The sequence below is a fragment of the Gouania willdenowi genome, chromosome 5 (assembly GCF_900634775.1).
Source record: "Gouania willdenowi chromosome 5, fGouWil2.1, whole genome shotgun sequence".
NCBI lineage: Eukaryota > Metazoa > Chordata > Actinopteri > Blenniiformes > Gobiesocidae > Gouania > Gouania willdenowi.
In genome coordinates this window covers 16,128,354-16,156,160 of record NC_041048.1, presented here as the reverse complement: position 1 = coordinate 16,156,160, position 27,807 = coordinate 16,128,354, and the positions used below count along the sequence as shown (strand labels likewise).

The 27,807-nt window shown below is 37.4% G+C and overlaps 2 protein-coding genes across 3 annotated transcripts in view; both read left to right on the top strand.

The window, feature by feature from the left end:
- Positions 1-504: 504 nt before the first annotated feature.
- rbm5 (RNA binding motif protein 5) lies at positions 505-12,286 on the top strand. Its single transcript, XM_028446674.1, has 25 exons — positions 505-662; positions 897-945; positions 4,075-4,252; positions 4,361-4,519; positions 4,607-4,676; positions 5,070-5,143; positions 5,786-5,869; positions 6,111-6,171; positions 6,500-6,565; positions 6,660-6,820; positions 6,921-7,018; positions 7,104-7,191; positions 7,273-7,341; positions 7,489-7,552; positions 7,896-7,996; positions 8,094-8,244; positions 8,345-8,436; positions 8,517-8,699; positions 8,801-8,941; positions 9,042-9,119; positions 9,886-10,074; positions 10,175-10,249; positions 10,346-10,452; positions 10,552-10,681; positions 11,921-12,286. The coding sequence occupies exons 2-25, from the start codon at positions 923-925 to the stop codon at positions 12,044-12,046; spliced, it is 2,568 nt and encodes an 855-aa protein (XP_028302475.1). The 5' UTR covers positions 505-662; positions 897-922; the 3' UTR covers positions 12,047-12,286.
- Positions 12,287-20,550: 8,264 nt separating this feature from the next.
- slc38a3b (solute carrier family 38 member 3b) overlaps positions 20,551-27,807 on the top strand; it is a 30,734-nt gene continuing 23,477 nt past the window's right edge. For both annotated transcript variants that reach the window (XM_028446621.1, XM_028446620.1), the window contains exon 1: positions 20,551-20,930. The gene's annotated coding sequence lies outside the window, so the exon portion shown is untranslated. The remainder of the gene's footprint in view (positions 20,931-27,807) is intronic.

Sequence of the window (27,807 nt, the reverse complement as noted above, 5' to 3'; positions counted from 1 at the left end):
TTTCGGGGCAGCTGCATTTCACCTGTTTTAATATAGGACTCATGTTGAAGTTTATGCCCACATCTATAATAATACGGAAGTATGATTTAATGGTTTTTTTTTTTTTTTTGTCATTGCACTATCCAATTAATCTTTTTTTGTCAACATTAAAGCTGGGAGTCTGCACATAAACTACATTTTGATGGTCTAATCTAAAATCTGTTGTAGTAGTGTAAAGCCCTCACTAGCTGAAAATAGGTTTATTTTCCAAACACATCACATCCTACACTAATTTCAGACAGTGTCCAACCTAGGCAGTAAAATGGCGGAAAATACTGTTTTTACGTCAGCATGTCTGTCAGACAGATAATACACGCGACTATTAATGGCATTTACTTGATTTTAATGTCTTCGACTGCTGTACAATCTACATGAAAACATGTTCCTCAATTAAATTTCAACATTTGATATGTGAATGATTAACTTATTAGTTATACGCGGCGAGTGGAGTAATACAAAATTACCCATAGTTCATAGCGCGCTTCACTGATGCATCTTGGGACGAAGAAACAGTACGTCATCGCAGTGTATTTGAAGTTACACGGACGGAGTAAAGTGCTTTCTTGTTTTGATACTTCGAAACAACGACAGTGAACATAAATCGTACTAACAAACGGACGCCGGTGAGTGAATATACACTAAAGCTGAAAACTGAAAGTACTCACTAATGTTGCAGCGTTGTGGTTTTTGTTACAATTTGCCTATCTTTTCAACGTAGCAGCCCCGGGCTCCATATTGGATTTTTTTTATGTGGCCTTATTCAGTTAAACTGTTAAGGAAATTAGCTTATGTATTTATTTATTTTTACTTCCACTGTAAAACAACTATCTAAATGAGAGTTACTCTTTCCGTTACAGAGGTTCCGTGAGAAAGGAGGCTGTTTATGAACATGGGAGCCGACAAAAGGTGAGATGTTCGGACTTATAAGAATCATTCGCCATTAGAGGTGTAGCCAATGCCGTGTTACTGCAGTACATTTTATTCTCCGTTAGGTTCTTGGTAATCGGAATAATGTTTGACGTGAATTTTTAATATGTGGAAGGTAAAAGGTTTGGATAAATGTTAGCCCCCTTAAAAAAAAAAAAAAAACCACCAGTAAATATTACGTGTATCACTGTAACCTTTTGGTTTTATGCAGATATTTAGATGCTACAATGTTTTAAAATGTGACTGACCATTACTTGTATATATTGAATGGTACTGTGAGACTCTTTTGAGGTATAAAGTCTCGAATAACGATGTGTAACTGATATAGTTGTTTGCCTGATCCACTTCACACTGCTACTGTTTCTAGAGCACATGTTTATTGCAACAATTGACATTGTAAAGTTTTTAAATTATATGTTATGGTTTCATTTATTCACACCGCTTTAAGACAGCAGCATGCATGTCATACCAACACATACACAGGAGAAACAGGGAGAATATTTGATGAAAGGAAAAACAATCATTGGAGTGGGTGTGAAAATGAGACTGCAGGACGAGTCACAAGGGTGGGGAAAGAAAAGGCACAACAGGAAAACCTCAAGTCTGCAATATCAGACCACTGCACAACAGAAAATCACACCCAGGGCTGGGATAATGCAAAAAATAATTGGGATATAAGGAAATAAACACTGGATCAAAGAAGCCATTGAGATCAGGAAGCAAAGCTTTAACATCATCAGGGATGAGGGAACATTTTTACTCTCCAGAGACCATCGGGCGACAGGAGGCGAGGCGAGGCCAGCCTGAGAGCCCAGAAAGAACTCGTGAGGATACATGAAATTGATCAGTAGATGCTTTGATGCTTTCCTATGAAATAACTCAAAGGGCTTGTACTACGAAGCTGGATTTCCTTTAATCGCTCTAACTTCTGGGATTTAATGGGTGTGTGTGCTGTCTTACAAAGCTTGCTAACGACTTGCGGCGCTAAATCACCATGGTAACTTAGTCTGAATGACTAATCTGGTCGGAACCAGGTTTTGTTTTGACTAAGATCTGAGCGAGTACTAAAACCCTGCCTCGTGACTATTCAGATCTCTTAGAAAACAACTTGTCCAACAAAAGGAGGATCATTCTCGAAACACGTCTCTGTGTGGATCTGATCTGACAGTTTACAGGAGAGACAATATTTAGGCATTGATGCAATCCTTTTATAAGTCAGCTGATAAAGTCTGTGTGCATCGGGTGCTTTCAGGACGATAAATTAATGATTTAATTAATGTATTCTGGGGTGATGCAAAGAGCATCAGTCCTGTAAGATAATATAAAATATAAATATATTCCACTTCATAATTTAGGCTGATCTGTATGAAGGCAGCATCAGAGCCACAGACAAGGTGAAAGTGAAACTGATCAGTGTCAGTTTATAATGTCACTAATTTTAGTATTAACACATCAATTTCTGCATTAATTACTTGCTGCTTGTACTGCAGCAACAGTGTTGGTTTTGGTCTGATTTATGGATTTTAATTCATATTTTGAAAGAATTATTTCTCAATTGTGACGTAAATTGCTCGCCACAGTTTATCTGTGATTGGTCTGACACTGTAATCTCCACCTCTGTCTCAAGAGCACGCACGTAGTCAGGCTAAAATCAACACGCTTAACTTAGCGAGTTGCAATCGAGATTCGTAGGACATCTTCTCTCTGATGGAGAATGTTTGGTTAGGTGAAGCCCGCTAATGGAGATAAATCCAGGATATAGTAATCTAGCTTCGTAGTATAGGCCCATAAGGATATATCAAAGCAATCAGTAGATTCCTCTGAGGAAGACTGACAGTTGGCAGTCGAAACGTGTCAACAGATTAAAGTAAATTTCAAAGTAAAAAGTTTTCTGAATAAATGAAACCATAACATATTTTAAAAAGAAGACATTAACTTGCTGGAATTATAAAGTTTTGAAAAGGTTTATTCAAATTAATGCAAACCGAAAAAGACACATACTGTTATATATGATATCTCCCCCCCTTCTTACTCCCTTGATATGAACTCATTCAAACATCTTTAGGACGTTCTGAAACGACAAGTACGTCAGCAGAATCATCAAACCCACAACTCATCAGGAGCTCCAAAATGCGTTGTTAACCATCTGTCGTTAAACAGACACTGGTTCGGTTGAATCGGGCCCAGCAGCTCCTAAGGTTAATGATAGCTTGAAACACTATAATTATCACTGTTGTTGAGTCCTCAGGGTACACAGCTGGTTTTTGTTTACTGCTGTAAGCGATAAACCTGTTAGCCCCACTAGAGTGGTTAGTTTGTTTAAGACAAAGTGTAATTACACAAGGTCGGTAAAGTGAAACTACCAATAGCTCAAACCAATTGATACCAGTTTGTCTTTGCACTTGAAGCTTGTATGATGTTGCCTTTTTGTTTATCATTGTTTCGACTTGGAAAAATGTCCACTTCTACCCTGTGACGTCACACACAAAATGGCAGAACACAGGCTGAAAAAATGTGCCATTTATAATGCTCGCATTTCTCTAAATGACAAAAAAAAACTTTGAACGAAATTGGGAGTGCAGAATTTTGTGAAATACCTACAATTTCCTATTCTTGCACATTCCAGCCTCCCTCCAAAGCCATATTATTTTGATGTATAGTTTATAATAGGGCTGCACGATTAATCAAATTTTGATCGTGATCATGATTTTGGTTGCCACAATTAAACTTAATCTCCTGCAATATTTACATTTATAATATGGGCTCTGCACTCTGTAATAGTGTATTTATTCAGTTAGTCTTTGGTACATTTTAAATTCTTATTTATTTAATTTTATTACTATACCAATAATTCATTTTTAAAGCTTCATTTTGCCCTATAAACTGTATGTTTGTTCAAAAGTAGTGTAATAAATACAGATTTTTACCTAATGTGATAAATACTTGTGAATATAATTGGGATTATAATATTGATCAAAGTAATCTGAATTATAATTTTGGCCATAATTGGGTAGCCCTACTTTATAACAATAATATGGTTTAGTAAATGGAGGAGTAAGCTTTGATGCAGTTAAAAATGTATCATCTTCCACCACATGTCCCATGTAGAGTTAGCCGTACTGAACGCAGTGGAAGATACGGTTCTGATCAATCCCGTGATGAGTCTGACTGGCGTGACAGACGAGAGAGGGACCAAGAACGCGATCACAACATGCGGCGCTGGGGTGAAGAAAGGAGGAGTGACCGATATGATGGAGATCGTCGCGGAGCAAGAGACAGTCCAGAGGTAGTTTTTCAGTTTGATCTGCAAGACTGCACACTAAAAATAAAAATCTGTCTTGTATGTATATAACCTTTCCTGATTTTTTTTTTTTTTAAATGTATTTTATTCAAGCAAAGAGAGAGGAAACGGCGCAACAGTGATAGATCTGAAGATGGTTATCCTTCCGATGGGGATTATCCAGATCAGGACTACCGAAGAGAGCCAGGAGAGGAGAGAAAAAGCAAGACCATCATGCTCTGGGGCCTGGCTCCTCAAATCACTGAGGACGATGTATGTGTTAAATACTCCTTTGATGTTCGATGTGTTCCATTTCTAAACTACATACATTAATGGTGCTGCTTGTGTGTTGCTATTCAGATCAGATTTTCCATTGACCAACTTGAGGGTCCCCAGCCAGTGGATGTCAGACTTATGAAAAAGAAAACAGGTGAGAAACGTGGACAGGATGAATCTTTGATCGTCTCCCTGACTTTGGCCATAAAACAAACGTGCTTCGTTCAGACCCATTTCCCTAAAGCAGCTAGAAGAGTTTAATCTAAAATTTTAAGGGGGGAAAATCTAACTAGTCAATCAGTTTTCTGTGGATTTACTGAAGGTAAGAGCTGCAAGACTAGCAAGCAGTAAGCCGATTGGCAGACACACTTTGATGTCCTGTGTGGTTTTAAGATTAATTATTTTGCTATGATAGAAATCTTTAGGTTTGGCCTGTTGTACGCAGACAGAGCCTGGGTCGTGAAGCAGTTTGTGGAAGACTTTGAATATTATGCCCATTGACTTTTAACTAACACACCTCCCGTCTATATTTGAATGCTGTCTCTAGGTATAAGCCGTGGTTTCGCCTTCGTGGACTTTTATCACTTGCAAGATGCTACCCGATGGATGGAGACCAATCAGGTTGCTTCACAATCGCCAAGTCTAGTTGTAATCTTGGGGATCTCTGAAAAAAATATCCCAAAAGGCAACCATAATGGGTTTGAAATTGCACTGTAGAGGCTTTACTATTTTTAACTAAAATATTGGCCCATAAGTGAGAGTGTCTTGTTAAATAATAGCTAAGACTCCTACAGATGTTATGTGAAGGCAACTATTGGCAATAGCAAAAGTTGCAGATTAGATGTTTAGAATTAAGGTCACATGCTAAGACTTAAATTGTCCATCCATAGATGGCATTACAGTTATGGTTCTCTGTGAACGCAAACATTTTTTTAAGCCATTAAAAGTTGGGTTCTTATTTTTCTGTTACTCGTTTTTCCCAAAGGGAAAGGGATTTTTCTTCCCCTACATTTTTTTGGGGGAGTCCCATACAAAACTGTCACACAGTACACTCTGCTCCAGCTCAGATGGAGCATGCGGGTCCCAAACACTTAAGAAACACTACATTCCATGCTCACACATCATGTGCTTGTCCTTAAATCAAAGGCAATCTTTTGTGGGGGGTGCCCCTCTCCCCCTCTTCACCCCTTCCAACACAAGCTTCTCTGTTGATGCAATTAGCATTGCCAGAATCATTTGAGTGATAGCTCTTTCCTTTTTCAGAAACGCCTCAGCATCCAAGGCAAAATTGTGGACATGCACTTCAGTCACCCCAGAAACAAGTTTGAAGACTGGCTCTGCAACACTGTAAGTCCATAGTCTCTTTATTTTGTTACATGGCCAAATATATTCATCCATTGTCCACTACACGCCAGCAAGTCCTTATGAAATAGACCCTAACAGATGAAGTTGTTGTAGTTGTGTCCGCTTTACAAGTGTTATTATGTGGTAATGGTCAGGTTGTGTCTCGGGTAAGTGTGGTTTGCCTGTTCTGAGGCAGCAGTGTTCAGGGCTTTATAATCAAACCAATGTGAACGGTTACTTGCAGTGTGGCCTGTACAATTTCCGGAGGAGGCTGAAGTGCTTCAGGTGTGGAGCAGCCAAAGCCGGTAAGTAGTTAAATCAACAAAGGGGTGTTGACTGCAGACATCCAAGCCGCCTGAACCAGAAGGCATGGTAGAGAGCTCTCGGCTTGTTTTTTTTTTTTTTTTTTTTTTTTAAATATATAATCTAATCATCATATTCAGCTTTTGCGTACAAATGACCAATTGTGTTGTTTTTTTTTTTGTTTGTTATTATTTTAGCTATTTTGTGTTAATTTACAAACAGTGGAAAAATATACAATATGGCATAGGCTGTAGAACACAAGCTGATCCAAACTTTAGCTCAGGCCCATTGCCCTCACCTTATTCAACCTTATCTCTGCTCTCTCAACAGAAAGTGAAACGGGCAACAATGCTGGTGCACCTGAAACGCAGCCCACTGCAGATTTTTATGGCGACAGTAAGAATGCCTTTCATAAAAAGAAATTATTCCATTTATTTGGTTTCATGAATAATATTAATTGTTCTCAAATGTTGCTTTCTGATCCGTACAGCAATCATACTGAGAAACATTGCTCCCATGACAACCGTGGAAGCCATCATGTCAGCCCTGGCACCGTATGCCAATCTTTCCTCTAACAACATTCGCCTCATTAAAGACAAGCAGACGGGTCAGAACCGAGGTTTTGCTTTTGTGCAGCTGTCTTCACCTCTGGTAAATCTTTCTGAAAAGTTCAATGGATAAACACATTTGGACCAATGAATCAAAAAAGCGAGCTTAACATGAAAAATGTCCACATTCCTTCATTCTACAGGAGGCCTCCCAGCTGTTAACCATTTTACAGGGACTTCAGCCTCCCCTCAAATTGGATGGAAAAACCATTGGGGTGGATTACGCCAAGAGTGCCAGAAAGTAAGTGCAATAATGAGTGTGCGTTAATTACGTTAAAACCTTTGAATGTATTTAAAATTAATGGTATTTCTTTTGCTCACTCTAGAGATCTGATGCTACCTGATGGAAATCGAGTCAGTGCTTTTTCTGTGGCCAGCACAGCCATAGCTGCAGCACAGTGGTCCTCCACTCAGGTAAGCTTGTTTTTTTTATGGCGTGTTTTAATGTCACACCTGCCTGAATTTTTTATTTTTTTTTTTCCTTCTCCTTTTTAGCCTCAGCAGATCTCTGATGGCATGTCTGAGTATGGCTATCTCCAAGAAGGATTTAATTCTTTTTCACAGGTGAGCTGAACAAAATGAAGCCAATGGGCTGTGATGTGACAACAAAAAAAATATTTAGTGCTAAAATGTCTGCTATGTCTGTCTTTAAGAGATTACAGGTGCAGTACTTGTGTGTAATGTTTGATTTTTTTTTTTCTTTCTAAATAGGACTATCAGACGTATTTCCATGCAGCAGCAGCTAGCACCTCTCAAGGAAATGGAATTCTTGGAGGTACATGTTTTTTTTTTTAATTGTTATTCTCTGCGTCCACTAGATGGCACCATTACCAATACTATAGTTATACAGTTTTATATGGGAAACAAATGGACAGTTTCTGTGGTGTATTATTTTTTATTTGTTTTTTTTTAATTTACTAGTGTGTATGTTTGTCTACTTTGTACACCTGTGGATTGCTTAGCTTAGCTATTGGGCTGCAGGGTTAAAATAAAACTTATGAAAGCCCCTTGAACTGACACATATGTCAATCAAAACAGCCCTGTATATGATCATTATATCTGTACTAATATAAAGTAATTTTAAATGACCATTTGCTTGTCTGCTTTTACATTTTCAGCTGCCCCTGGTGTCAAGATTGTTCCATCGGGCGTTGGGGTTGTCATTTCTCAGAGCCCACAAGTCTACCAGCCCCATATTATTGCACACCCTGCTGTACAGGTTACTTACACTCAAACTGGTCTTTTAGGGACTTAGAATTGCATTTATTCAAACAAAAATATTTTGTAAATCTCTAAAATCTTTTCTGTAATCGTAGACTCTGCCACTGTCACAACAACTGGACGCTAAATCACAAAGTGGACCAAGGCCGAGCGTTGAAGCTGCATCTGTGCTGCCCACTGCTGAAACTGATGCCACTGTTCACTCTGCGGGTACAATGCCAGCCTTTGGAAATACTACAGACCCCGGTATGAACTATGGCTCTCATTAAAACCTTGAATGTGAATAATAGTAGTAGTTTAAAAGTACTCACAAAAGCAGTTCCTAACATTGTGTTCTTTTTTCCAGCTGTCCCAGATACATCAAGTTATCAGTATGATGAGTCCTCTGGCTACTATTATGATCCTCAAACAGGCTTCTACTATGACCCAAATACACATGTAGGTAGCAGCAGATGTCACCTATGCACATGTGTGTGGAAGTCGATAGGATAATGAATATTGATCTCTCTCTTTTTCAGTATTACTACAATTCTCAGACTCAGCAGTATCTTTACTGGGATAGCGAAAAGCAGACCTATGTACCAGCTCCAGCATCTGCCAATGCTGGGCAGAATGATATCGCAGCCAGTGTCTCTGCAACTGGTAATGGCAAAGAGCCCAAAGAGAAGAAGGAGAAGCCTAAAAGCAAGACGGCTCAGCAGGTAATGTGGAAAATACACTGCGTCAGCAAATTGCAGAATTCACCCCCTTTTTTAAAATATTTTCCATTTTGTGGATTGTAAAAATAATGTGCTTCTCTCAGATTGCTAAGGACATGGAGCGCTGGGCTAAAAGTCTCAACAAGCAGAAAGAGAACTTTAGGAGTAGCTTTCAGCCGATCAGTCAAGAAGAGAAGAGGGAAGCAGCAGCTGCTGATGCTGGTTTTACACTGTTTGAAAAGAAGGTTTCTAATCAGACTTTTTTTTTTATTATTATCTTATTTAGTGTTGTTTGTAAAGACTTAAAGCCTATCAATCTTCAAACTATTGGCTTTTTTCCTCCAGCAGGCTGGTCTAGACAGACTCATGCCAGAGTCGCTAAGAGAAGATGAGGCACCAAGCAGCTCAGTGACCAACTCTAAAGTGAGTATTGTCACATATTTATGTTGGATCTAACTTTGCTCAGCACCAGTGAGTGTTTTACACCAGTGCTTCTCAAACTGTTTTTGGCTCAAGTACCCCCCTTTCTGTTTCAAAGTCCCTCTCTTTGGCCGACTACAGCATTTTGCTAAGAAAACTTTTTTAAAACGACTATAGAGAATCATGATGGAATGAACACACATTTGAAAGAATTTCATTTTACAAATAAGTGGAAAACAGTATGTAGGGAAGTGGTTCTCAATATTTTTTGGACCGTGACCTCATTTTGATATCAAGAATTTCTGGCGACCCCAAAGACACTTTTTTTCTAGAATTAGTTTTTTCTCATGTTTGAGCTCCGATTTTCTTTTCTACTGCATTTTATTTGAAGTACATTTATGTTTCATAAAGTGAAACTATAGAAATACAGTTGTTACAGATTGTTTTTTTTTTTTGAAGAAGAAGAATTAAAAAAAATCAAAAATCTATTTTAATTTTTCAGAAATTTCTGCCGACCCCACATGGGGTCCCAATCCCAAGGTTGAAAAACACTGATTTAGTGGCTCCTGAATAGATTTATTTCTATAAGTTTTTTTTTTGTTTTTTTTAAATATAATTTCTGATCATCTCACGCTTTGGGTGGGACCAAGACTGACTATTAATTTTCCACTCTCTCAAGTACCTCCTGTAGTGCCAACACGTACCCCCCATTTGAGAAACGCTGTTTTAGATGTGGGTTTTACTCATTCTGTGGTCCATGTGTGCACAGTGCGTCTTAGTGGCAGCCTACAGCGGAGACAGTGATCCAGAGGAAGGAACAGCTGGGGACGCTGATGCTGGGGACGGGGGCCATGACACTCTGACCGACTGGACCAAGTTAGCTTGTTTATTGTGTAGAAGACAGTTTCCCAGCAAAGAGGGTTTAATTCGACACCAGCAGCTCTCTGATCTCCATAAGGTAATGGACATAGTCTTCTTGAGCACAGGTTGATACAACAAAACTTGTTGGTTAAATGAAGCATTTAACAAAAAACCTTTGGATTCACTGTTTCTTATAGAAAAACCTGGAAATTCACCAACGATCCAAGTTGAGTGAAGCAGAGCTGGAGGAGTTGGAGAGAAAAGAGACTGAGGTGCCACATATTATAGCCATAAGCCATCATAGATTTGATGGTATATTTTTCTAGAAAAATGCTTTTAATGTATTTATTTTTCTGTGCGTTAAACAGATGAAATACAGGGACCGAGCAGCTGAGAGACGAGAAAAATATGGGATTCCAGAGCCACCAGTGTCTAAAAAAAAGAAATATAATAATAATCAACCAGCTCCTGTCATGTAAGCAACTTTAGGGGTTTTTTTTTAAACTCTAAACTGAAGGATTAGGTTGAGTGCTTTTTTTCATAGAAATCGTATGTGGATTTTTTTCTTGTGCAGTAACTATGAGCAGCCGACTAAAGATGGCCTGAACAGTGACAACATCGGCAACAAAATGCTCCAAGCGATGGGCTGGAAGGAGGGCAAAGGCCTCGGCCGCAACCAGCAGGGCATCACCACACCGATAGAGGTATGTGAGGCCGTTGTATTCTGCAACTAGGGGTGTAACAATACACACAAATCACAGTTCGATACGTACCTTGGTATTGAGGTCACGGTTCGGTTCATTTTCGGTGCAGTATGGAACAAAATGCAAAACATAAATTTGCTTGATTATTTGAAATTTTAGTAAACCAACAATGTATTTAACGTTATACAGAATATGAAAATAAAGTTTAAGCTCCTCACAGCTTGTTAACAGCTTTTATCCGCTGCTATAAAGACTGATGGCAGTTGTTTGGCCAGATCTGAATTGCTAGGCACAGGCTGCTTGAATGCTGAAGTCAGTCTTCTTCGCTTTCGCACTCAGGTGGTGCCATTTCAAGTGAGTTAGCATGTTCGTCGTGTTCCTGGAAACATACCCGATCTCTGTTGAACAATGTCGGCACACTGCCCTCGTTTTATCCACTGGTCTTTCTCCGTTGCAGTATTTCACCCGGAAGCCTAAGTGTTCCCAAGCAGGAGACTTTAGCGACGGGGTAGGGCCCTCCAGCTCTGGTTTCTCGCTAGTGTTAGCCGTGACGTACACGGGCTACAGATGTAACTGCAGGCGGATGTAAACACACTCAACTTCCGTTCCATTCCGGGAATTCACTCGTGCACAACCCTGTACCTGAACCAAACGTCCTGTACCGAAACGGTTCAATACAGATACGTGTATTGTTACACACATGGACAACTGGCAACCATCAATCTGATAAGATAAGATCAACTTTAGAGTCATCAATGGGAAATATTTGGTGGACATAAGTGCAGTGCTGCCCAAAATAAAATAAAGAAACATCACATCGAGAGATGTACAAAATGACAATGAAGTTACTCCAAAAAAAAAACTACAAAATACACAGAATGACAGAAAAATATTCAAAAGCAGAGCAAAAAGTACACAAAATAACAACAGGAAATTGACAAGATGACTACAAAAATACACAAAAACACCATTTGAGAGGAAAAATATACTACAAACCGATGAAAAATAAACAAAAAAAGGACACAAAATGAGAACAAAAACAGACTAAACCTTTTATTTTAAATGTTTAGATGATGATGTGATATTGTGGCCCTCAGATCAGACAATCAGGTTTCTGTGGCCCCTATTGTGATCAAAGTTTGTCTGTGTCAGTTGCTGTTAAAACAAAAAAAATGTACAAAATGTTTTTGTTTTTTTTTTATATATATATATTTTTGTTTGTGTTTTTTCTCCTTGTAGGCCCAGTTGAGAACTAAAGGAGCTGGACTTGGTACTAAAGGCACCAACTACACCCTCTCAGCCTCCGACACGTACAAAGATGCTGTACGCAAAGCCATGTTTGCTCGCTTTACTGAATTAGAATGAATACATGATTGAGTGTAATTTCTACTCCTAGGCTTAAAGATGCACAGAATGTCTGTTGTAGTATACTGAGGTAGTTAATATAATTCCTAACACTGTACATATGCTACTGTTAATATGCTTTACATAGTTTTCCTTTGACATCTGTTCAATATTTTTTTGTTTTTGTCAGCATGATGGCAATTGTACAGTTTATACAATCCTGTTTATTTGTACAGAAAATAAAGAACAAGTATCAGAGTATGTTTTGAGTACATGCATTAACAAATAACTTGAAATCTTCAGCCTCAACAACAATATCACTGATTATGTGGTTATCATTTTACCTGTTAATGCAATGCATCAATTTTTGCCTGAAATGTTGAATAACGGTCTGAAAGGTGAAGTCCGCAACTTCAAAATCCTCCAGACCATACACGAAAAAATAAAAAGATGGCGCTCCAGCCCGGGAAAGAGGTGGGGCCTGTGAGCAACAGCTGTCAGACAGCCCATCAATCACAATCCTGGCTCTGATTAGTTTTTTCTCGGTCGCAGTACATTCTTGCAATCTGCCAAAGGCTGCAGGAACAGCAGGCTGGACTCAATGAGTCTGTTTTTTGACACAAACTACTAGTTTCATGTAAAGCTGTCCTTACATAGTGACAGCTTTAGCCAATATGACACAAAGTTACAAACTGTACCTTTAAGATTTCAGGAACTTAGACAATGGTTCCACTGAGGGTTTGACATCTGGTCCCCAGCATTTCCATTACTGTAGATGTCCTGGTTACATGACTCATGCTGTGAGTTAACATACCTGACAGATGTTGGATTTAAAGCTTGTTCAGAGCAAAACATGGAAATGTAAAGTTAAAAAAAAGGCTGCAGATTTCAGTTATATTCAATACTGAGTGGATTTTCAGTCGGACAATAATTTAACTTATTGCATGAAGACTAAAAACTTAGTTAAATTATTTATGTAAGTAACTGATTAGCTGAGTTGCACTTTTAGTCAACTAATGGTACTCTTACTGATGCTGTATATAAAAATGTGGAGCGTATAGCTGGTCATCTGCAGGTATAGTCCTTATATAAACATCCCAGTTACATAATGAAACATTACACTCAGTATCCCATGGGTAATTTCATGAACCTCGAGGTTTTCCCTCACCTTCTGGTGAGGAGTGTCTGAAACCTCTGTGGTAGCTTTGTTACATAAAAGCATTGTAGCAATAGTTTGATTATTGTACTACTCTCTGAAACGGTGAAGTTCTTTGTATAGTATCTGCCCTCACAATGGTACACACCCTAGGAAACCTGCTGGGAAATACAATAAGAAATGGTAGATAGGAATCTAGTGCTGGGTAGTCCTTTGCCTCTTATACACTGTATGCAACATCTGTCTCTTACAAGTTTAAAAAGAAATATAAAGGGAATTTGTTGTCAGTATGGAAATGAAGAATATTGACTACTGAAAGTGAATTTTGCAGGGAATATATCTAAATTTATAAATAATAAAAGGCAATAACGGTGCTAAAAAGATTGTTATGCTTGAAGACGCTGAACTATAACAATAGTGGAGATTTTTGTAACTAATAAATATATATAGACTATAAAGGTAAAGGGTGTATCTGGGTGTACAATGTAGGAAGTGTTCTTAGTATATGAATGACAGGAATATATATATATAAAAAAAATTAAAACTGATTCATATAAGAGCTTGACAACAGATTGTGATCTACTAAAGTACTTAGCATTGTTGGAAACATATCCTTTTGTATATTTATGTGTATATAATTATGTGTATATACATATTTATGTTTCTTGCATGTAAATTATTTATCTGGTATGTTAACTGTTTTGTGAAATGAAGCAACCACTGATATGAATTATGACAATTACAGGGGTGGGAACTGATAAGTTTACTTCCTTCCACTCCTTTTCGAGTTTATGTATACATGAAAGTATGCTAACTCAAAATGATTCATGTGTATATGTAATGTACATTGAACTCGGAATAAACAATCAATCAATTGAACCTATGAAATTATCAGCAATATCTGGAGAAAATTCTAATATTTTAAACTTTGTTTATAATCAATGATCACGTACGTTAAAGAAGTTCAGGACTTATTTCAGATTAGTTAAAACGGCTTTGTCAAACTCATTTTAGTTCAAACAGTTTTCTGGAAATGTTAGGCAGGAAAATGAGCAATTTAAACATTATTGTGCCCTTGTTTGTACTTCCACATGTAAATAATATGTATAGTATGTACGGTAACCAACAATATCCAAGCAATAAGTGACAGATCTCAATCCCTTCATGCTCTTTATTTAATTTTTTTTTTAAATTTTTATTTGATTTTGGGAAAAAAAATTTTGTTTGTTTTTTTTAACAATTAGCAATTAAAAAGGACTGCAGTCATGTGATTTAAGCATGCGAAAACTGTGAATCCTGCAAATATTGTGGAATTTCATTGAATTGATATCTGATTTATGTTTTATCTGTCACTTTTATTTTCTCCTGAGGGCCAAATTGGATGCTCTACAGGACGGGATTTGGCCCCGGGTCCTTGAGTTTGACACGTTAGTGTTTGGAACTAGCCGAGAAAGTGATCAGTGTTTGTTTTTAGGAATGCAGGAAATTCAAACATCCCACTTTGAATTTCTTTGTAACCCTTCCCAATCACCAGATGTGACCATGGTAGTGGATTATTCAACCAAAAGAACTTGTTGAATGAGGTGCTAGTATTCATTATACTTTATTTAAATTCATGTCTTGTTAACTCACAGAAAAGAAAGTTAACAGTTTGTTTTTCTTTCTTGGGTTTTCAACAGATAGCAATGAAATCTATGATTAATTGAATAAAACAAAATTAGATTGACCTTGTTTTTTTTTTTATATTTTAATATTGATTCTGGCAACAAACACCAACAACCAGTGTTATCTGAGCATGTTTTATGAGTACGAGTACATGCATTATGCATCCCTTATTCATACCTAGAGGTACATGCACTGGTACCGTAGTATCCACCTCTTAGTTCTTTGTACCCTCTCATCTGCTGATACTGTACAAAACAATTAAAAAAAAACCAATGTGACAGTCCATTGTTTTCCTAAGTTTACAGAAAGTTGTTTTTTTTTCTGTTTGTGCATATTTCACTTAAATATCATCTCTACAGCTCCAATTAGCCTTTTAATATCTCATTATTCACATTCACTTTATGATGAACAGTCACGGTTCAAATGGAATCAACAAAACTGCCAAGCACATGTCTACTACTAGTATGAATGATTGCGTGTTTTTGTGTGTGCGTGACGTGTGTGGTATGATTCCGATCTTTTGGAACGCTTTCTACAATCTTAATGACGTGTTGTTTGGCTTTGTTTGTATATCATTGTTTCCTATTGTTCTAAATAGATAAAGAGAACAAACTGTCTCATCAGCAATCAGCAGACAGTCGTGTTAGATTTGTGATGTCGACACAATGAAAACAACTGTTTTATTCTAGTTTCATCTTTTCTCTCCACCGAGCAGGTTTTCCTATCAAATTCTCATTATTACTCATTAATATTACTATTATCATCATTACTCAATACTCAGTATTCTCATAAGTGATGTACATTTTCTGTTCTTAACTTTCCTTGAGAAGAATTAAGATGTGATTTTAACAACAGGGAAAATAAGTCAATGTCTTTAGTCTTATAGACCAGTGATTCTCAACTGATGGGTCTGGACCCAAAAGTGGGTCACGGACCTGTACTGGGTGGGTCGCGGACAGCTGGTCAAAAATAAATACATATCTAAAGTCTCTCTGGTTGGGTTGGACTTGTCTTTTATTTTGAAATAAACTTTTCTTTTGACAGGCCTGTTGTGAAATGCTTGTTGCACAGGCAAATATATAGATTTATGTTTTAAAAAAAAGATTATGTGGATTAATAAAATTTAATTTGGTTGGTTGAATTCTTAAAAAAAAAAAAAAAGTGCGTCGCGATTTAATGACAGTGGCAAAATTGGGTCACAGGGTGAGACCAGTTGAGAACCACCGTTATAGACATCACATGTGTTGTTTGCTCTTTTGCATCACACCACTCTGGACTCTCTGTTCCACTCCTGGTAAAGACCAAAGACTATTCTGTGTGGACATTGTATGTTCTCCCTGTGTTTGAATCTATATTTTCCAGGTACTTGTGTTTCCTTTCACATTTCAAAAACATGTGCATTAGTTGGATTTGACTCATCATTGCCAGAATGAGACTGTCCTCTCTATGTACCCTGACTAGCAGTTTGAGTGAGCAATAGCATAGGCAACAGTAGACCACCACACCCCTGTACTACATGTAGGATTCAGCAGAAACAAAAGGTGATTGAATGAATGAATGCTCAGTTTTTAGATTGCAATTTTTAATTTTTTTTTTTTTTAAAAGCCGTTGCTATTGATATGGAAACGTATGATTAGACTGCCATTCTATTCATTACGCAGCGCCCCTCATTGGCCAGTTTAAGTGACGTGATAGGTGCACAACGTGACTTAAAGTTCCATCAGTTTTATTTTATTTTTAGCTACCCCGCTAAACCTTTTATTTGAACCCTATCCCTAACCCTAACCCAGGAAATACCCTAAAATGTAAATGTTTTTTGTGTATGTATTTTTAAAGGTGGGATTTGTAGTGTTAAATATGTTGAAATGAAAAAAATATATGTTAAAAGTGGGATTCGAACCCACGGCAGCAGAAAGAAGAATTCCGGGAAAAAAAAACAACCTCCCTTTGACTGAAGTGATGTGGGGTCAAACAAATCTAAAATAATAAAGTATGTATTTGCATATCAAAGCTTTCATCAAAACATGTTATCACTATACATTTGACAACCTCATGTATGTATACAATATATTGACGAAAAACAAACCCTTGAAAAGGAGCTGTTCATCATGATGAAGGACCGCGGGCCCTTAAAAAGTCTTAAATATATATTTTTACAAATAAAAGGCCTTAAAATGTCTTAAATTCAGATCAGATAGGTCTTAAATGTGCTTTAATCAGCACTAGAATTTATAGTGAGCACAGACTGAACATCCCATTCCATCTCGCCCTGTCATTTAGATCACATGTCTGCTGCCTCCTTGCTAGCTAACCTGGACTTCTCAGTTGTGCCAAATGGGAAAATGCCGATTCAATGACAAGTGGCTTGAAAACCCGCAGTCTTGTTATTTACATTTTCTTAGAAGGCCTAATTTTAGATCAAAGCTCCACATATGGAATTACACAGTGAAGGATCTGATCAAAAACACTCTGGTGTTTGGTTTGCTCACAGGTTCCAGTCCATTGTGATTTCTAGGTTATTGTCCACTAATTTTAAATGTTGCCAGAATTGTGTTACAATAAATATCATTTAGGACAATGTTGATATTTTTGTTCTTTTTCTGCATTAATAAACACATTTGAAGAATATTCTTGAACAAGTGATTATTTTCATTTTTTTTAATTGTACATTATTAATTGACATCAATGCCTTTAATTGTAAAATAATATATTTTTCGTAAGTTTGGTCTTAAATTTTCTTTAAGGTGGTATTAAAAAAGGTCGTATAAAGTCTTAAATATAACTGTAGTCACCCTGCCTTTACCTGTGTCACATGGCAAAAACACAACAACACATTTTACTGCCATTCGTACCCCTTGTAAATAATATTAAATGTGTATAGTGTATTACCAATAAACAAAATGTGCCCATTTATTTGGAGAATTTTATATCCATTCAGATGGCCATCACACAGTGATACAGCAGTTTGTCATGTCCAGTATTAATATACTGTACAGGTAAAGTATGTTTGTTTTATTGGTGCATTGGTCCCCATATGTAGTACAACTTTAATAATAGTCGTTTTTTAATTATTATTTCACAAAACCACAAACTTGAATAATAAGCCTTTTCACACTCAGAATTCTCACTCTCGTCCAGTTCTTGTGCATGAGTTCAAAGGTCAAGAGGGATAAACTCACCTTTGCCGACAACGAGTCTGACAGAGATTTAGATTATTTTTACCATTCGAGCGTTGATTCCTTGAAAGATTTTTTGCCAAAAAACGTGGTGTCAGTCTCCAAGGCAGAAATGTCGAGTTAGCTGCTAAAGCTAATGCTGCACACGAGCTGAAAATTCTGGTTTTTCCTGTTTTTTTAAACAGTGACTAATCAGCTGATCAGTGCGATTTCACTTATCGGCCTGTTTAGTGTGCATCTTGTGCACTTCCTTCAAATTTGTAAATTGAATTAAAATAATAGCTTAATAAAACTAATCATGGACATGGTTAGTGAATGGTGGACCTCATAAATGAATCTTTTCAAAGTGAAAACTCATACTGTCCTTTTCACACTTGGAAATCTTGCTTGTCCCATCAATAATAATGATACATTTGAATTATAAGTGCTTTTCAAAAACTCAAAGACACTTTACAGTTGTTAAAACAACTACACAAGTCGGAAAAATAAACTAATAATAATAAAGGTAAATACAGAAGAAAAAAATAACATATCAATCACAAGTTAAAAGCTTGGGAGAAGGAGTGAGGAAGCAGAGGAAGTCTGACGCTTCTCTCATCGGTTTTATAAAAGTGCTCGGATATGTGCATCATTCCCGGGTAGAGTCCAAATTCCGCCCGCTGGAGACCCAGGTAGTCGGTGTTTTTGTGCACCAGGTTTAATCTGTGTGGAAGCGATGGGACTGCCCTTGTTCCCATCCTGCTGCTGAGCTGCTCCCATTGGTTTTCAAAAGTGCTCAGATCGGCCGAAAGTGGCTTCAGAGGAAAACCCTGGTCCCTCCTTGAGTCCGAACGTGTAATATTAATAATATGAACACTATTAAAACACTAAAGATCTCTGGAATGAAATTACAAATGCTTTTAGGTTGGAAATACCAATAGAGTGAATGAGCTTGTTTACGTTTATATCTCTCTCGACCTATAACCCCCCCCACCCCCCACCCCCCAGGTCGCACATACACAGTTCCAGAGCGTGAAAAGGCTTATAGCTCAAGATGTTGAACAAATCACTCCAACCTTGTCTAGTTTGAAAGTAAATAAATATTGGGAGTCGTTAGGTTATTGGTTTCAGTTGTGCGATTTGTTTTTGTGAGTTTCATTAAAGAACAGCATTGAAGTATATCTAAGCTATTGTTTAATGCTATTGCATCATAATGGAGAGTAAATGTGATTTAACTGGAACTGAAAACCCCATTTAAACCTTCACATCCAACCTTCTCTAGAGTTTCCTGAAAATGGTTCCCAAAAAAAAAAACCCGCATTGAGCAGCATGTCTGAGTGAAATCTTAGAGCTTAAGGTCAGAGTAGAAGAGGAGTGAATTATATTAGAAACCAAGGCAACAGAAACTTAAAAGACTTTTAATAATCAAAGTTCACAGAAGGCCACAGCTGCACTGTTTAACATTTTAAGTTTGGAGGCGGACGGGCTGCTTAGAAACAATGATTGTAATGGTGTGTTCAGAAACAGTAGAAACTATTAGCTGTAGACAGCAGATAGGATTTGATTTCAACCACCTGCCTTGTATTAGGTTGCTGGTGTGTGGGATATTTGCCTTGCAGTGCCCCAGAACCAAATGAAAATATATCCTAAACATTGTTTCTGACCTAAAGTTATAACCATGTTATGCTGTGGATATACTTTTAGTGGGATATTGAATCATCTCTCTATAAAAGCAAGGAATCTCGTCTGTGTGTGTGTTCGTGTGTGTGTGTGTCTGTCTGTGTGTTCCTCAAATATCTTTGCGGATCAGGATCAAACTGACCTGAGACTTTCAACATGGCTGCTGCTTGGTTCAAGGGTGTGCAACGTCGAATTTGTTTGGACGCCCCACCTCCTGAGTCAAAGGATTTAGTGATTATGTCATCAGTCCTACCTCAGTGATGCTTGTCATCAGTTAGAACATTGGAACACTGCACTAGTGTTAATAACAACAATAATATCTGAATATGGCCACGAGATAGGAAATTGCTGAAACTGTGTGACGATATGTCAGCAAGACTTTTAGAATTTTGTTGAAACAAATCAATAGTCGGCGACAAGTTACTGTGTGTGTGTGTGTGTGTGTGTGTGTGTGTGTGTGTGTGTGTGTGTGGTAGTAGTGTACATTTCTTTTTTTTTTTGTTTACAGTTTTTATATTTATTATTCTTAAATTGTAGGTCTTTTAATATTTATGTTATGTTATGTTTTTCATGACAGCACTGTGGAAGGATAGTCCTTCATAATTTTGTTGTTCCTGTGATGAATGACAATAAAGACTATTCTATTTACATTTTTACAACGAAATACGCCAAATTGATAAATAAATCAATCAACGACACTACTTCATACCCAAATATGATTGTTTTTAAAAGACAAAAAGTGGTCTTGGGGTTTAGATACTTTTTAAATTGACCCCATGGCATAAAAATACCAGTGCGCGTTAACACATTAAGTGACACACGCACGTGCAGCTAAAGGTGTAAATTCATTTTGAAGTGATCCCCTTGGGGTCAAAGACTAGAGCTCCTTTGAGACCCCACTTCTTCACTTTTCTCCCCGACTGGTTTCTTCACCTGGTGGAGAGGAAGAGGAACCTACAGCGAGGGGCGCAGCTATAGGCGACGAGGGGCGGGAGCGCAAAGAAGGCGGACCAAAAGCGACCCCCACAGCGGAGTTCAGATGGCTATACAATGCCGTCCATTTCTCCGAGCACATTTCTCAGATGGTCCCTCGGTGAGAAACGCTACCCAGTGCCACACTGTGCGTAAAACCCAGCCGCGATAAGACACGGTCGCGCGTAAAAGACGCAAAAGGAGAACGCGACAAAGGCGCTGGATCAGAAGCAACATCTGAGGATTTAACCTGCAAGATTTGAGGAAAGAGCCTTTGGTGAGCCTGAAGTATTCACTTATCTTTAAATGGAGCTGGGATGAACGTTTCTTTCAGATATTGGCTACTTAATCGCACGATGACATCATATAGGCTGAATATATTCGTTCTCACGAGCAGATGTGAGATTGGATTTAAACTTTTATAGTAGGCTATGATCTCTTCGGACATGGGAACGATTAAAGCCGGAAAGGGAAAAGGAGAAAACAGACGCATGCATATATGTAGTCTGGATGAACTCATTGCATGTTCTCTGTTTGTGATCATTTTGCAATGAGCGCCTATTCTATATGTCACGACCATGTGCATCAAGGTATGAGTGACAGACTGTTGTTGGTCCTTTGTTTGTGCGTCTGTGGCTGCATAATGGACCTCTCACAAACACACGGTGGAGGAGCCTGGAAGTTAAAGTAGCCTATTTTCAACATGATGAGGTGTAGCCTCAACCAATCCGGACATAACTGTGGGACACATGGGTTGCTTTTCCATCTTATACTAACCCGTGTGCCATTTCTCAGTCAAAAGTTCGACTTCATTTGCTCTGCACCGATAACGCGTTTTACTGCTGTTCCCACAAACGCACACACACAAAGCGCGCACCGTTACGTGCTTTTACGCACCGATTGCTCTGCTTGTTCCTCTTGTCGGCTCAATGTGATCAAGTCTGTGTCAAGACGAGGGCAATAAACAGAAGCAACAGCAGCGCGTCAAAGCTCTGTGCCTTTGTTATGGTGGGCTAAATATACCCATGTGGAGGAATAGCGCCCTGCGTGGGAAGTTAATGGGGCACATGATCACTTCTCTATAGAGTTCATTACATGGGATCTCATGTTGTTATGGTTATGGTTATGGTTATGGTTATGTCAGTGCAACTGGTTTCTTGAAGAAAAAAAAATAATAATTGCATAATCAACCTTCCCTTCAGTTAACATCATATTCCATACTTCAGCATGATTGTAGGCTTTTAGATTATCAATCATATCCTTTAAATTTCCTTTATATTTATGTGCTTTGTTATTATTATTATTATTATTATTGTTATTGTTGTTTTTCTGGTTTGTTTTTTATTCCTCGCTCTGTGCACCAAGTCACATTTCTTGTATTGTTTTTAAACTGTACTACAAAACATTTCTGATTTTGATTGTATAGCCTGTTGAAGATGTTAGGTGGAATCATATGGGGCGCCAATTGTAAAGTGGCACATGCTAAAACAGGTAGCAACTTTTTTTTTGCAACATTTGGCAACAAAACCATGCTTGACCAGATTTACAGCAATATTTGTGATATTTCTTTTCTCATGAAACTATAATGTCAATGTTAAATCTAAATGTAAAATATTAAATCTAAATGTTAAATCTAAATGTCATGGGTGAAACTAAATATTTAGCTAATAAGCAAATTCACCAGAAGTACCAAAATAAAAATGTATTCCGGTGAAATAGCATATTAGCTAAATATATACTTTCACCCGTGACATTTAGATTTAACATTTACATTTAACATTCAAAAAGAAATTGAAAATTTACTGTAAATCTATTCAAAAGTAACATACAAAAATTGACGTGTTTTTTAAACGTGGTTTGTTGCTAAATGTTGCAAAAAGTTGCTTCATGTGCAACGTTACAATCGGCGCCCTTTAAATGAATCATATGGTTATTAGAAATATGCTTGGTGTCTATATGTGAACTGGAGGATGATACTCTTGTGTGACTTAGAAAGTGTTAGGTGTGGAAATGAGAACATCCTGACTGTTGAAGTGATTTAACAGCCTAAGCCCAGTTACATCTGAATGGTAGTTGTAAAATGTAATAATAAACACATATGTAAAACTCAACACGTAAGGTTCAAAACCAGCTTTGGGGGTCATTACTCTGTGGTTCAGTTCAAACTGTAGAGAGGTCATTATTTTGACTTTGCTCTCTATCTCAGCACTGACACTGTCCTATGGGTTCATTCCAGTGGAGAATGAGGAGATAAGCGTGACTACGGTCAGTAACCTTGGTTTGTGCGTTGATCAAAGTGGCGGAGGGGGCGAGCAAGATATGGACAGGTGCACAGAGTGCAATATCTGCATGCTGTTCTACAAGTTTGGGAGTTTCCCAGCTGCTGCTGCTGCCTCATCTGTCACACAGAAAGAACCTGGGAACAGGAATATGTGTGTTTGAGTCCAGGGGGCTTGATTGTCCTGAAATTGTTTATTAGTGCTGAACCAGACAGTGTAAAATGTTGTGGTTTTTTATATATAGGCTGAAGTCTTGAGAGTTGTTGTTATTGTGAATATCAAGACAACAATAGATATAATTAAGTAAATATTAATCAAGAATGATGTTGTAGAATATTTTTGTTCCTTGGAAAGTTCAAGCTAAATGTTTGTCTCCTGTTTACCTGCATTTCCACAATGTACAGGGTTGTCAGTGCTAGAGTGTGTTTCCCCCACCAAGGAGATAATATTTTCACCCACTTTTACTGATTTTTTTTTTGTTTGTTTATCTGTTTTGACCAAAGATAGAGTTTAGGACATGGAAGATTTCATAATGCGTCGCAAAGGGCTGCCTCGGTGTGTTAATGTGTGTTCTTCGCTCCAACAACCAAGTTAAATTCCTTGGGCTGTCTTTTTAAACTGTACCTGGCAAATAAAATCTTTTCTGATTCTGATTCTGAACTATTTGGAGGACATCCAGATCAAAATGCTGATTCTGGACAAATCGAAAAATCCAGATCTTTATCTCTCATCATTGGCGAAATTTTAAAAATTCAGATCTCGGTTTGTTATTGACCAATCTTTTCACCTGGATCAGATTCAAATTGCACATTTCATCGCAATTTTTTTCAAAAAATGGGGGTTCCCATTGATTTGACCCTTTGTATCATTGTTAACGGAGATCGAAATATCACCCAAGCCTTTAAAATCTTAATGACCATGGCACCGTGATCAGGATCACTGATCCAGGTAACTCCTAATAGAGTGTTCTTTTTTTTGAGTTGGGTTGACTCAAGTTGCAAGGCACCCTTTGTCTTTACTGCGATGGTTTTAATGTGTAGAGACAAGTTGGGGGTTATCTGGGCTAAATATCATGAATCCTAATCACTGTGCCATATAGCAACCCTTGCAGATTTAATGTATTTGGTTTTTGTCATTCTTAATTTCCTATTTTTATTTTTATCATGTGCATTTGTTCCCTCAGTGGCTATCACTCCTAAAATACTTATATGAATTTAAGGTAAACTAAATAGTCCACAATGTTGTCATAAGCTCTTATATGACAAAAAAGAATACAATTATAATTCAAAGTGTTTTTGACTTTTGACTGAATTTATTAGACACACTGCTAACATCTTTCAGCAAGTGTCATCAAATTTTCTTTGTTCTTAGTGGATCACTTTTTTGTAGCAAGATGCAACAGAGCGATGAAAAATTAGAGGTTGCTCTGCGGTGCAGATGGTAGTAACAATAAGCTTTACTGATACTCTCGAGGTCATATTTTCACCAGCATTTATGTATTAAGTCTGTGAGCAAGATTTGCGTCAAAAGTGATTAACATATTTGAACAACATTTTAAATAATGATAAACCTTACATCATGGAAGATGTCATTACATTTTGGAAGGGATCCAGATCAATATACCAATTCTGGATCAGTTTGAAAAAAGAAAGAAAAAAAAACATCCCAATCTCACATCTTTGGTGAGATTTCAAAAAAACGATCTTTATGAAATTTGACTCAATTATGTCAGGTTGGTTTCTTAATTATTCCACTGAGTTTTATCTGGATTAGATCCAGATTGCGCATTCCATTTGGACCGACTGTATCGTTATTAGAGGGGATAAACATGTCTTACTTAATAAAATATAATTTAATTTAGCAGATGCTTTTATCTAAATTGACTAGATCAACACAGTAATGGTCCAGGTTGACCCTCCGATTACAAGCCTGCTTCCTTAACCGTTAGGGCATCACCGCCTCTATTTGCTATTAAAGTCAATATCTGGCAAAGAGAATATTTGGCGCTTGGCGTAGGTGTGCGCTCTCAAAGTTCTCTTGTTTAATTGTAGGAGTTCTCATTATTTTTCTTCCGCAACTCCTTTGTCGTGGAACTCCTCCTAGGCTATTAATGCAGCACTAATGACACGTATGTCATCTCATAGGGGCAATGTCAAGGATGTGCAGTCAGCTTTTTTTGGAGCCAAAATGCAAAGGTCAAGGCCAAGGTCGCGTCAATAGTGAAAACCCAACATTTTTCATATCTCGACGAATATTTATCGTACAAGTTTGATGCTTACATTTATGAAAAGCTAATTTCAAGTGGAGTATTTTATTTCATTGGGCCGAAGGTGTACGACCTTCCAGTAAAAAGATTGGTAGAGGTTAAACTTTTTCCCTATAACTTGGCCCCAAATTGACATACAATGCTCATACTGGTACCATTGAACAACATTTCCTTTCAATGTGTGACCTGGACCTTCGCTCAAGGTCATATTTAAGGTCAAGGTCAGTCCTATGTTTTTCCTGCATTATTACCTTCAATTTAATTAGTAAAAATAACAAACTTGTCAACAAATCCAGGTACAGGTTGTCATTATTGCCAATTTTTTCAGTTGCCAAATATGTATTTGCCTTGCGAATACAGGTCTTAACTAGTTATTATTCAATAGTCAAAAAGCAAATGATGAATCAATAGTTGACAAACATTTCTAAAATGAGATATAATAGGAATTTAGGCTTAAATAAAAAAATACTTCAGATGTGTATTACACTTTATTAAATAGTTCATCAACTGCCTGTGCTTACAAGTCAGAGCTTCCTGAAATGTTTGTCTGTACTATAATTGCTCTCTCCCTCCTGCTGCCAGCTGCTGGTTATCAAGCTATTTCTTAGAAAAAATGTCAGCTTAACCTCAAGTGCCCGCCATTAATGAGTGGTAACTATTTCCTTATGTAACCAACAAGGCTGTGTTGTAAGCAGAGCAGCAATGAATCAAACATCCTTTTTATTTTGTAAAATACACCTGGTATTCTGATATCATTTCCCTTATTTATTTTCCTGTGTTGCTACCCAGTTTAAACAACCAGTTTAGGATGTGTCCGTCATTTGCTTCCTAATGCATCATTCGTCTGAGCCTTTTATGGGAGACCAAGTGGCTGACCCATTGGATCAGTAACAGCTTGTAATTTGATCAAGAAGTGCAGCAAAAAGTACTAGACCCACGTTTATTTTTAGTTGCTCAGGTTATATTTCGTTCTGGCTCATCGCTTAATAAATTATATTCTCAAACTTACGCTAGTCCTTTTCCTAAGTGTGTAACTGGAGGTACAAATCAGTGCACTTGTGTCTGTGTTGGCACCGATCTATGAAGTGTTGGAAAAATCACACCTGCTACCACGACACATTCGACCCATTATGGTATTGTCATCTCTGATGTCACTCTGCAAATCATCACGTAATTGGCAGCTGAGCCTCAAACGCTCAGCTGAGTACTCGTGTAAACACAGACTGTACAGGCTCCTTGTGTAACAGTTTATTAGATTAATACCTCGCCCTAGTGCTGCCACTTTCTTTTAAACCTGTCTAATTATGTCAAAACTGTGTGAGAGACAGTCTGCACGCGCTGCTAAGGTTATCGTGAACTGAGGAGATTGTGTTTATTCAAGTGGATAACAGAACCTCATTATTTTATCTCATACAACTTTGATCCAAGGCTGCAGAAACAAAAGGTTTCCTCAGTTCAAGTTGTGTCCTATGAGGCGTTGATTGTAAAGTTGCACATGCAATTCTTTTTTTGCAATATTAAGCATGTTTAAAATGTTTTTTTAAATGTTGCTTTTTACCAGATTTACAGCAATATTTGTGAAATTTGTGATATTTCTTTTCTTGTAAATATTAAATGTAAATGTTAAATGTAAATCTTAAAACGTTAAATATTAATTCTAAATCTAAATGTTAAATCTAAAACTAAATATTTAGCTAATATGCAAATTCACCGTAAGTGCCGGTGAATTTGCATATTAGCTAAATATTTACTTTCACCGTGACATTCAAATTTAACTTTTAAGATTTACGTTTAACATTTAGATTTAGATTTAACATTGACATTATATTTTTATGGTAGGGAAAAATAACAAATTTTACAAATATTGCTGTAAATCTGGTCAAAAGTAACATGAAAACATTCACATACGTGTTTTTAAACGTGGTTTGTTGCTAAATGTTGCAAAAAGTTGCTGTTTATTTTAGCATGTGCAACTTTACAATCGCGCCCCATATGTCCAAGCAACTTACTTTTGACTTTTTATCTTGTTTTGTGATTATATAATCATTGCTCTACTCGTTCACACTATAATGTCGATTCAGTTCATTACCTATGATGCACAGTTGTGTTCCTGTGTCCTCATTAGACAATTGGAAAGAGCTGTTGCTGCCAGGCGTTCTGCTATCTTATTTCAAGTAAAATAGTGATGGTTTGTTTTGTTCAGTACTATTTTTTGCGTATTTTTCAGATATCACAGACATGTGAACTGTTACAAGCATCTAGTTACTCATAATGGGACTCCCAAGTCTCCTAATAGGTCCTTTGTTATATAACAGAGCTCGATGGAGCTTCTGGGGAGTGGAAAATCGAGCGATGGCCCCACTGGTGTTCAAGAGAAAAGCATATGCTTCTCTTCTAAACAGTTTCACTGATTATTCTCTAAGTCTTTAAACAATTCACTGCTCAATGATGGATTTACTGGCATTGTTGATGTGTTATAAACTCAAAACTACTTACATAAGCTACACATTCAACATAAATACAGGTTTGTTAAGTACAAATTCACAATTTTGGCTGACCGCTAGTTTCCTTTAATGGAACACTTATAGTGAAGAAAATAAAAATAGACC